This window comes from Protomyctophum bolini, assembly GCF_963924005.1.
Source record: "Protomyctophum bolini genome assembly, chromosome: 5".
NCBI classification, from domain to species: domain Eukaryota; kingdom Metazoa; phylum Chordata; class Actinopteri; order Myctophiformes; family Myctophidae; genus Protomyctophum; species Protomyctophum bolini.
Window position 1 is genome coordinate 48,290,896 of NC_137866.1, and position 12,446 is coordinate 48,303,341.

The 12,446-nt window shown below is 42.9% G+C and overlaps 1 protein-coding gene across 1 annotated transcript; it reads right to left on the minus strand.

Annotated features, from left to right (window-relative positions):
- Positions 1-759: 759 nt before the first annotated feature.
- Positions 760-9,833, minus strand: mrgbp (MRG/MORF4L binding protein). Its single transcript, XM_080763264.1, has 5 exons — positions 9,634-9,833; positions 7,328-7,449; positions 6,520-6,601; positions 4,839-4,913; positions 760-2,892 (listed from the first exon to the last, which is right to left on the minus strand). The coding sequence occupies exons 1-5, from the start codon at positions 9,773-9,775 to the stop codon at positions 2,681-2,683; spliced, it is 633 nt and encodes a 210-aa protein (XP_080619390.1). The 5' UTR covers positions 9,776-9,833; the 3' UTR covers positions 760-2,680.
- Positions 9,834-12,446: the final 2,613 nt, after the last annotated feature.

Here is a 12,446-nt window from a genome sequence, read left to right on the forward strand (position 1 = left end):
CTCCTTGTGTGTGTGTGTGTGTGTGTGTGTCTCTCGCTCTCTTCAACCTGGGAAAGGGAAAACAAAGAAAGGGAATGAAGAGTTGGAGAAGTATAGGCTAAAACAACACTATTGATCAAATTCCCCAGGGCTGTTGTCTCATGAGTCAACAGCCCATATAGGATGAGTCATGAGTCATATATATATATATATATATGGTGACCAGTCTGTAAAGAAAACAATTGAAATTTATTAAATATTGTATAAGATTCATTAATATTCAAAACCTGCTATTCTCACAGAATCCAATATGTTTTAGTCATGATTCTAAATGGTCTAAATTCAGTCATGCACCATAATGAATACAGTGATCATGCAATGTGTAGACTTATTCTGCATTTGACCTGAACAACAGAAATGACCAATTAAACAATGTTACTGACATACGGATGTTACCCCCCAAGAAATGAACAGAAAATAAATGTTCAGGTAGGTGACAACATTTCAGCCAATCGGGAAAGAGTATACCCATATATGGCCTTCATTTTTGCAGCGTTCCAATTTAAAATGTGCTCATTTCTGTGGCATCACTTCCAATGTAAATCGGCATCCCCCAATGTGAACGTGTATCTTCTGTTTATCAAAGACATGAAGAGACATGAAGAGCCCCGTTAGTGAACACATTTAAAAAAATGACTTGCCCTGCATCTGTGCGTCAAACACTGACGTTCTGTACTTTGTGCAACAGCGCATTCAACAGAGAACAGTCCATAAGCCACACACAATTGATACACGGCTTTAATGACAGATATGTCCAAACACATGTGTAACAATAAATTAACACAAAGTCAATGTCATAAAAAAGAAAACTACATTATGTTTGATAACAGATAACTCAAACAAACATAAGCTGTGATGTAAAACTACACATCGACGGTCAGTAAATCTCACACACACACACACAAACACACACACACACATACACACACACACACACACACACACACACACACACACACACACACACACACTTGTGAGGACATCCAAATCTTAGGAATGCAATAGCCCAAAATAGCCCAAAAAAGGCCGAACTACAGGCTCACGTCTTGTGAGCTTGTATACACTACAAAAAAACCATTTCTCCAGTGATGACCAGGAAAACGGGCCTCACAATGTCCATTTCTCAAATTCTACTATACTTGTGGGGACATTCGAGACCCTCACAAGCACATCACACACACACACACACACACAAAACACACGTCTGTTGTTGACGAGTATGCCGCCCCCTGCTGTCCCGCCTGCATGTGTGTAATTGATCCAGAGATTCAACAGAGGAAACAGCTTGTTGCTGCTTGATTGGCTGTTGATGGAAAGTAGCCATTGAGCGGGGGTTTTAACTCGCAACCGTTGGGCTGCAGGACATCTACCCAAAAATTGTATCTCCATATTTCAACTTACGTTTTTTTTTTAGTTTTTTTTTTAACCCATTTAGACCCGTTACACCTACAGTATACGTTGTTAGATACCTTTCAAGCGGCTGTGCAATTTTAGTTGTTGCTATATATATATATATATATATATATATATATATATATATATATATATATATATATATATATATATCACTGTTGTCGGGAAGAAACCTTTCATCTCCATAATCTAATTACTACTACAGCGTCACACAAAAGCATCAAAAGTATCCGTGCCACACTTTGAGCTTGTTGATCCGCTACTTTTCCCATTTCTTTGTAATTAAGAGTCCGTTTTGGACATGCACTATGAGGGTTTTCACCCGACAGAGACGATATATAGGAACAGCGTTTTTTTTTTTTTAGAATCGGCCCCAGGTCTTAATGGGTTAATAATAATGACCTACAGTACAACGGCGGCACGCAAACATAAAGCCCATTTACAACCTCAGTCACAACACGTCGCGGGGCGGGGCGTTGTCGGCTTGTAGGTCTGCCATTTCCGCTGCTTTTGAAACGTCTTGAAAGTGAAAGTGGTTAAGGTGCGTCGCCAATTTGGAGGTCTCGTCTTGAGGACGACGTCGTAGAGAGAGACAGTGTCTGTTGGTTTTAGAACTATCGAACCTATGGAAAAGTATTCACCCATTAAGACCAGGAAAGCCTATACACGTTATAGGATGGTCGTGTTGACAAAAAATAAAGAGTAAAAAATTGCGGAAGCACAGAGAAAACCTGCGTGTTTATCAACAATCGGGGGGTCGATCGAACTGGATAAAAATATCCTGCGACTACTAAAAAATGGCTGGCACGGGCTGAATTATTTATTTACCCTGGCAGTAAAATGGGTTAAAAACCCGGCCTCGGGTCTAAATGGGTTAACAAGAGCTTGAGGCAGTTTCTTCCTGAAAAGTAATGGTTCTTGGACATACAAGGTTTCTACCCGAGAGCGAGCGATGACGATGATGACGACGACGACGACGACAACCCCAGTGGCCCCATAGGTCCTGGCAGGATAGTAAGGTTTAGGAACCACAGGTGTGGGGTCCATGAGGAGGGGACCCTTCACGGTTCCCACGAGGGCCCTTAAGACACGCAGAATGGAACCAAATGCACCCAGGTTTAGTTCCATCTGTAACACTATACTCTCGGTCCTTGAAAATCTAAAACGTCGTTGAGGACCAGCTGCACGGCCGGACCGACCCCCCCCCCCCCCAGACCTCCTCTTGTCTTCAGTTGCGCCTCCTCTTGACTCCTCCCGGGCTGGCCGGGTTGGAGGAGGAGGAGAGGAGCTTCTCCGCGGCGCGACTCCTCTTCTTCTTGTCGGCCTCCTTCACTCCTCCGCCCCCCTCCGCTCCTCCTCCTCCCCCTTTCTCTCGGTCCCTCTCCTTCTCCTTGTCTCTGCTGCTCCCTCGCTCCGAGAGCTTAGTGGAGGAGTTACTACCTGAGAGAGAGAGAGAGAGAGAGAGAGAGAGAGAGAGAGAGAGAGAGAGAGAGAGAGAGAGAGAGAGAGCGCGCAACATAAACACGTAAATGTAAGGCTTGTGTCATGATGGTTAAATAACTGATTCACAAATATCCCCATTTGCTTTGCTAAAATGACAATCACGTTAATTGGTTGTCCTCGGAGTAAAAACTGAATTTAGTTTTTAAGTCATATTTTAAGTCATCTGAAATGTTTTTTTAGTCGACTGAATCTAAAATGTGTTTAGGCGGACCTTGATGGCGTCGTAATGCCTGATTTTACACTTGCATGCTAAAAAATAGAGTTCTGCTGGATCTCGTCTCCACTAGATCTACAAGCTCATGGCGAATTAACTTGTAGGTCTGCTATTTTTTGAAAAATCTGGAAAATGTGCCTCAAATCTTTGATATATTATTACAGAGTGAACATTTTAACCCCTCAAATATTTGCTTCTGGGGAGGTGCCTGGAACAACATATTTTCAGATGGAGGGGGGGGGGGGGGGGGGTGGAGGCATATTACATTTTTGGGGTCCTTGACATGAAATATTGAGCACCAGAAACATAAGGTTTTTCAGAAAACTGTCAGGACTTTGAAGATGTCTTTATTTATTTCAGGCCTAAATGGGTTAACCAGTTAAAACTACAGTACTGTAAGGTAGTGACTGAATGGGTCAACCAGGTAAAACTACAGTACTGTAAGGTAGTGACTGAATGGGTCAACCAGTTAAAACTACAGTACTGTAAGGTAGTGACTGAATGGGTCAACCAGTTAAAACTACAGTACTGTAAGGTAGTGACTGAATGGGTTAACCAGTTAAAACTACAGTACTGTAAGGTAGTGACTGAATGGGTCAACCAGTTAAAACTACAGTACTGTAAGGTAGTGACTGAATGGGTCAACCAGTTAAAACTACAGTACTGTAAGGTAGTGACTGAATGGGTTAACCAGTTAAAACTACAGTACTGTAAGGTAGTGACTGAATGGGTCAACCAGTTGAAACTACAGTACTGTAAGGTAGTGACTGAATGGGTCAACCAGTTAAAGCTACAGTACTGTAAGGTAGTGACTGAATGGGTCAACCAGTTAAAACTACAGTACTGTAAGGTAGTGACTGAATGGGTCAACCAGTTAAAGCTACAGTACTGTAAGGTAGTGACTGAATGGGTTAACCAGTTAAAACTACAGTACTGTAAGGTAGTGACTGAATGGGTTAACCAGTTAAAACTACAGTACTGTAAGGTAGTGACTGAATGGGTCAACCAGTTAAAGCTACAGTACTGTAAGGTAGTGACTGAATGGGTCAACCAGTTAAAACTTCAGTACTGTAAGGTAGTGACTGAATGGGTCAACCAGTTAAAGCTACAGTACTGTAAGGTAGTGACTGAATGGGTCAACCAGTTAAAGCTACAGTACTGTAAGGTAGTGACTGAATGGGTTAACCAGTTAAAGCTACAGTACTGTAAGGTAGTGACTGAATGGGTCAACCAGTTAAAACTACAGTACTGTAAGGTAGTGACTGAATGGGTCAACCAGTTAAAGCTACAGTACTGTAAGGTAGTGACTGAATGGGTCAACCAGTTAAAGCTACAGTACTGTAAGGTAGTGACTGAATCAGTTAAAACTACAGTACTGTAAGGTAGTGACTGAATCAGTTAAAACTACAGTACTGTAAGGTAGTGACTGAATCAGTTAAAACTACAGTACTGTAAGGTAGTGACTGAATCAGTTAAAACTACAGTACTGTAAGGTAGTGACTGAATCAGTTAAAACTACAGTACTGTAAGGTAGTGACTGAATCAGTTAAAACTACAGTACTGTAAGGTAGTGACTGAATCAGTTAAAACTACAGTACTGTAAGGTAGTGACTGAATCGTGACACGAGGGTTCATGTTAAAACACAGACGAAGAGGAGGAGCGTCACACCTTCTTCATGAGTACTGGGCGGTTCTCTCTCCATCCTGAACTCCTCCTTCGTGTCCTCCTCTGAGCCCAGCTTCCCTACACACACACACACACACACACACACACAGGATCTCAGTTCCGACAGAGCATGGAGGATTGGGGCTGGAGTGGAGCAGGTCGGTACAGGAGTGGGACTCGGAGCGAGGACCGCCCGCTGCTCACCAGCCGCTCCGGTTGGTGAGCAGCGGGCGCACCACATGTTTGAGCATGCCCGGTATAGCACAGATGGTCAGGACGGTGATTAATCATAAACCCACAGTATTCAATATTGTCCGTCTTATTATTCAATAACAATTTCTACGTTAAAAGGAAAAGGAGTGTCCGCCCCCCCCATGTAGAGATGTACGGATAAAAAATAAAGATTCCTTCTCGATACAGATTCAGATATCCAGTTATTTTAACCCATTTTGGTGTTTTAAACATTGTTATAATTTAGCTATTGAAAAATAGCAGATCTACAAGCTACGAGCTTGTAGGTGTGCTATTTTTGAAAAATCGTGAAAATATTTATTTCAGAAAACTGGAGGATTTCGTTTTTTTTATTATTTTTTTGGTCAGGCATAAATGGGTTAAAATAACCCTTTTTGGGCGGGAACCCCTTTTGGTGTTAGCATTATGTTATGCTTTAGCTATTGGAAAATAGAAGATCTACAAGCTCATAGCGCGCCACCGAGGGGCGCGCTACGAGCTTGTAGGTCTGCTATTCTTGAAAAATCGAAGAACGACTGACGTAGAAACATAGCTTTTTCAGAAAACTGTCAGGATGTAGAAGACATTTTTTTAGAATCTGATCTCAGGTCAGAATGGAAAACTGTCAGGATGTAGAAGACATTTTTTAGAATCTGATCTCAGGTCAGAATGGGTTCTCAACGTGGGCTCCAGACAGAGCAGCCTCGGAGACGGCAGGCGTTTTGTTTTCAAAAGGAGATAAAAAAAACCCGCCTGGACGAGACGTGCATGAGAACTGGCATAAAAGCGGTGTGAACCTTGTATTCTCCGCTGTGTGGAGTCGGGAGCAGAGGGAGGCGGGCTGTCTTAAGGCCCATTCATAGTCTGGATTTTCGGTGGTGAGGTGACCACCACCGCTCCGGTGGTGAGCTGACCACCGGAGCTGAAATAACCTTGAGCGGTGATGAGTAAAGGCTCATACATAGTCTGGATTTTCGGTGGTGAGGTGACCACCGAACTACAACATGACTTCACAAGCTGCGGTGATAAGAGCAAACCACCGCCACCGCTCCAGCCCTTCTCTCTGTTTTTTACTCACCACCGCTCAACGTTATTTCAGCTCCGGTGGTCTCAGCTCACCACCGGAGCGGTGGTCACCTCACCACCGAAAATCCAGACTATGAATAGGCCTTGAAAACAGAGAGAAGGGAGCGGTGGCGGTGGTTTGCTCTTCACCGCGGCTCGTGACGTCATGTTGTAGTTTCCGAGAATCCAGACTATGTATATGAGCCTTTAGCCGGGAGATGCTCTGCTCCCTCTAATGCCCAGAAAACCATAGGGCTCTTTCAGGCTATAATAGGTCCAGAGAGACCCTCTGTGTTGAACTTGATGGGGTTTTAGGAAACACCAAAAGGAAAATGGAGTCGCGAGGAGTGTGACTATATACTGCATGTGGAAGTCGATGACCTCATACCTTCTTTAACGTCTTGGATGATGTCATCAGGCAGAGAGAAGCTCTTCTCCGAGTTGGGAAACGGCAAAATCTCTGACTCATGCTACACACACACACAGTCACACAGTCATACAGTCACACAGTCACACACACACAAAAACAGAAAAGTGCCACAAAAGAGTCAGCTAATGGAGAAATACCCGCATTGAAAGACCATGAGAACAATCAGAAACCAAACACACACACACCAAGGTTTCTGTTAGCCGATATACAGCGGCCATTGGCCGTTAATTATAAACATCACTGGCCATGCACAGTGTCTGATTGGGAGCAAACTGTAATTAGGCTATTTCATCATTCATATTAACCCATTTTGGGCGGGGACCCCTTTTGGTGTTAGCATTATGTTATGCTTCAGCTATTGAAAAATAGCAGATCTACAAGCTAATAGCGCGTTAAGAGCTTGTAGGTCTGCTATTTTTGAAAAATCAAAGAACGACTGACATAGAAACATAGCTTTCAGAAAACTGTCAGGATGTAGAAGTCAGTTTAGAATCTGATCTCAGGTCAGAATGGGTTCAAATGCAGATGGGTTCTCACACACACACACACACACACACACACACACACACACACACACACACACACACACACACACACACACACACACACACACACACACACACACACACACACACACACACACACACACACACACACACACACACACACACACACACACACACACACACACACACACACACACACACACGCACACACGCACACACACACACACGCACACACACACACACACACACAGCCTCCTCACCAGGGCTTGCATGTCGTACATGGTCCCCAGGTGGTCCCAGATGACAGCGGAGGAGACCTGCCTGCCGATGTTCTGGCTGAACTTATCTCTGATGCAGATCATGTGGAAATGACGGTTCACTCCTAGACCACCACACAACCCCCCCCCCCCACACACACACACACACACACACACACACACACACACACGTGAATAATAATCATAACAATATTATAACAAACAATGACAATTCATACATTTAATAAATGTTAATTTACTGGATAAGACTCTTTATTAGTCGTTGTGGAAATTACTTTTGTGCTAAACAGCCATAGAGGACACAGCAATCACACAATACATAAACAAACAAATACACACAACTATAGAGTACCTCATTAAAGGACCACTTAACCACTTTTCAACCTGTCTTCATATAATAAGTCCTCACTAATAATCATGAACACATTTTTTATGAATTTTTTTTTTCTAATCGGCCTGTGTCTCATAGGAGGGCTGTGGGCAGTTCACAAACCGTCTTCCAGTGACATCATCGATGGGGAATTCAAGCTAATAAAAACTGCAGGCTTTCTAGTCCTGAAAAGTTGCAATGTGAAAATGGAAGCCATCGTTCTCACGATAATGAAAATCTAAATATTTTTGTAAAGAAATCTTGTTAAAAAGAAAATCGGCCTAATGATGATCAGGTCACTGGAAGACGGTTTCTAAACTGCCCACAGCCGTCCTATGAGACACAGACTGAGTAGGAAAAAAATCGTGCCATTTTTTCATGATTATTAGTGAGGACCTATTATATGAAGATAGGTTGAAAAGTGGTCCTTTAAACTAATCACACAATGCATTGACAATGCAATACCAGAAGTCAGTCACAATTAGGGAGAGGCCTCTCATTGTGGCTGTGATGGCACACATCATTTGGAGTCCTAGATATGTGACAGATTCACGCCAATTGAACTCACACCCGTGTGAAATGAGGGGCGCTCTTGTCATCGTACATCAATTCATGTCAGTGGACATTTGACATCCTTATTGGCCAAGCGCTCCCACGGTTTTCCCTTCAATGTCAATGGCGTTTAATGTTTTGATGTTTAATTTACGTCATATTAGGGGAATTCTGACATCATTTCTCCGTTCATTGTAAAATCGCAAATCTTGAGACGGTCGGGGACAAGGTTTAGCGGACATTTGACCTGAATTCCACCTTTCATTGTCAATGGCAAATCTTGAGACGTGTGAGGACAAAATCTGTTCATAGAAGGGGCTAGCGCCCCTTAAAAATAACTCCTGCACTCTCATCTTCAAATGCAAGAAAAATGTTTCATGGGAATATAACAGTGTTTTGGTGCGTTAAATCTTCATTAGGTTATAGATTATTATTACACTCCTTGGGCATTTATGAAAAGATAGATTTTTCATGAGGAGATCATAGCCTGATGATTAATGACAGCGTAATTAAACCAACCAGGAAAGAGTCATTATTTTTATACTTTGGCTATTCAAAAATCGTGACAATTTGTGAAAATCTTTGAATATAGGCCCTATGCATTTGTAACTCCAATCAACAACATATTTTGTTATCATATATAATATATATATATATATATCCATGAAAAGATTTTGAGTATCACTGATAATATAGTAACTTAATTTATGTGGGGATTTATTGGATAATATTGTAGAATCGGCCTCAGGTCTAAAAAGGTAAATTAATAAACAACAACCAGTAGGTTATATTAAAACCCAGCAAGATGAGAATGGTGAGGGAAGACAGGGATAGGGAGAATAAATGAACAATATTAAAACTCGGCTGAAAGAATGAATTGCTTATACGTATTAATTTATTTCCAACAAAGTAACATGTAGTGTTTCAATAAAAAGACGGTCGTCAAATAAAAAAAATGCATCTTCTTGTCTCAGACTGAAGACAGACAGCCATGTAGGATATATCCGTGACGTCACAATAAACAACCGGACGTGCACGAGGATCAGTTTGTGGGATCACCACCGCAGGTCCTGACTGTTCCTCGCGCATAAGGTTTTAAGTTGCTGGGCGTTTTTTTTCTCCCTAAACTGCGTCATTCTGCTCAGACTTCAGAACAGCCACGGCGTGACGTTAAGACTTTGACAGTGACATTCAGTTGTGACGTCACAAACTAAACCTTGGGCAGCTTTGTCGCCATTTAGCATCGACGTAGCTAACGGTTGAGGCTAACCGGTTAACTTATTGTGTGTTTACGTGCGTGTGTCTGTCTATGTGTGTGTTTGTGTGTGTGTTTATGCGTGTGTGAGTGTGGGCTTCAGCTTTTTACCGACTGGTTTGTGTCCGAGCATCGCGTGGAATAAACACACTTCTACTTCGTGGCTCCAGACCACCGAGTCCTCCCCGGGAACCAGAGCCGAGTCTGGAGGCTTCTCGTCGGTTGGAGTTAAAGCCACCTCTGCCTCCCCCATGTTGGTTCTCACATAACAAGCTAACTAGTTAGCCGCTTCTCTTAGCCGTCTATTCTTCTTCTTCTTCTGGCATATCCGCTTCACTAAGCTGCAGTGGCGCCACGTTGCCGCCCCCTATGGGTCTCAAGTTCAACCCATCTAGATCCCCATCTATATCTCAATCTAGATGGGTAGTGTGCCTTTAGACTCAGTAGTTCCCAAAGTGGGGTCCGCGGACCCCCAGGGGTACTTGAGGGAGTCCCAGGGGGGACCCAGCTAGATGATAGTTTGGAACCAAATGGACCCTTATGGGTCTGTAACTCAGAGACGGTGTACAAATTCTCTCAGAGTTAAATTAGAATTGATTTTACAATATAAATTGGGGGTCCCAGAGATAGAAATGCTACTAAATAGGGGTCTGTAGACTAATGCATGTCAAACTGGGGGTCTTTGAAATTAAATGGGTTGAAAATCACTGCTAGACACATAAAAATCTTCTCTTATGGGGGTCCCTGACATATCTTTTCAAATGGGGGTCCGCAGGTTAATTAGTGTCAATTTGGGGGTCCTTGACATGAAAAAGTTTGGGAACCACTTCCTTAGAGTATATACTCTTAAGGTTTGTACTACTACTACAACAATGGTGAGCGATGTGTAAAAGCAAAAAAATAAAATAATCTAATCATATTAATATAATACAGTGCTTAATGTAGATAGAATAAATCCCTATCATCCAACCTTTTTATAAACAAATTGGAATCCAAAAAGTGCTTTGTTAAAAGGCTTTTGACACCGTGAACCACTCCATACTGGTTAACAAGCTAAAAGCAATTGGTTTTGATAGCACATCAGTGAGCTGGATGCAATCCTACCTGGAGGGGAGAGAACAGATGGTGGAGGTGAATGGAACACCTCTTGGTACCACAGCACCTCAAAGGCCCTAAAAAAACAAGCCTCCAGACTTCCCAAAACAAACTGGTTAGGCTCCTACTTGGCCTCACCCCCCGAACCCACCTCACTCCTGCCCACTTTGACAGGCTGGAATGGCTTAGGGTCGACGACAGAGTACAGCATCTTGCAATGGGTCTGGTCCACAAGATTCGATACACCACCAAGATACCCATGTACCTGTCTAAATACTTCCTTAATGTTAACGAAGTCCACACCCACAACACCAGAGGGAGTGCAACGAACCATGTACAACCCAGATTCGGCACAAACAAGGGACTAGATTATTTTCGCTCCTATGCCACCAAAATGTGGAACGCCCTACCAACAGTCATTAAGACATGCAAATCCCTTGACTCCTTCAAAACCGCTCTCAAAGGGCACCCCCTACGGACGGCTGCAATTCAAAACTGGCCCCCGTAAAATCTGAATCCCCCCCACCACCCCCTTTTTCCCCTCACTGTATACGTTTCTTTTCCCTTTTTGCCTCCTTGATGAATTCCTGTTCTGTTCTTTGACTATATAGAAGTGTCTATTTGCACGTCTCTAAATGTTTTGATGAATTGAACATGGTGGACCCTCTTGTAAACAAGTGTAATGCTTAATTGGGTCGTCCACTCACAGTTAAGTCTTTGTTAACTGCTTGTGCTTGAAATGTAGCCTACTGTAATTCTGCAAACTGTTAATACATTATTTTAATCAATCAATCAAGCTTACAAAAATGAGGTAGGGTAAATGGTTTTCTTTGGTTAAAATAATACTGGTAGCTCATTGCCTCATTCTGATAGTACGAAGTACTCATTGCTTAGAATGCTTGTTCACTGTTCAGTAACAGGACAGGAGTCTCCACTTATCTCCAGCTGGAAGCCAAACCTCATATGTCCAAAACAGTTACTTTTTTTTCTTCGTAAATAAGAGAAAATAGACCACCAGTCACACGCAATGTGATTGAATTGTGCATATTCTATACTTCAACTTTCTTTCCTTTTTATTTTTGCACATCATGACATTCCCAATTATAGGGAAGCCAGGTTGAAAGTGATGAACCTATCACAGTGTTCCGAGGCACCCCATGGACTGGCATCACAACACCCGACGATGGGCCTATAAGCACACTTTAGATTCCATGCGCGGACAGAAGAAGCTGTGTTTTACGTAATTTCCGAGTTTTTAAGACAGCCGGTGGATGGAAAAGAAGCTCCACCAGGAGAGCGTTTTACGGGAATCTGTTCCGTCGCGGCAGTCAGTCAGCCGCGGGGGTGGAGCTTCTTTTCCATCCACCAGCTGTCTAAAAAGCCGGAAAGACGCCGGGCGTCAGCTTCCTTTGGCCGCGCCCGTCGGCTCAAGTCTGCCCATGCTGATTGAGAACTAGAGGATACAGATCTAGATGTAATGTCCTGGGCTCCAGCCAGTGCCGTCGAGTTCTGATGATCCTCATGGGGGCTACCCGCAGCCCCGCCTCCCCCCCTCCCGCAGCGGTGGAAAAAAATAAGTTGATGTTTTCACTGGTACTTATTTTATTTATTTCCCAAATGGTCTAAAAATTAGTTATTTAGCATACTTTTACCATGAATGAATTAGCCTATACACAGACAACGACTGATTAGCCTATTTTGGACGATATGGGTCTTTTCTCAGTGTTGCTGCAGTGGTGTGAACTGTGAACCGTGAAAACAAAAGAAACCCGATTAGCATTTGAGTACTTTTAACACCTCTGAACTGCCGGCGGAGAGGTTCACATTTT

Coding starts and splice junctions, on each gene's coding strand:
- mrgbp (XM_080763264.1), bottom strand. CDS start 9,775: ATGGGGGAGGCAGAGGTGGCTTTAACTCCAACCGACGAGAAGCCTCCA. Junction 6,602..7,327: donor TGTACGACATGCAAGCCCTG/GTGAGGAGGCTG, acceptor GTGTGTGTGTAG/CATGAGTCAGAGATTTTGCC. Junction 2,893..4,838: donor GCCCAGTACTCATGAAGAAG/GTGTGACGCTCC, acceptor TCTCTCTCTCAG/GTAGTAACTCCTCCACTAAG.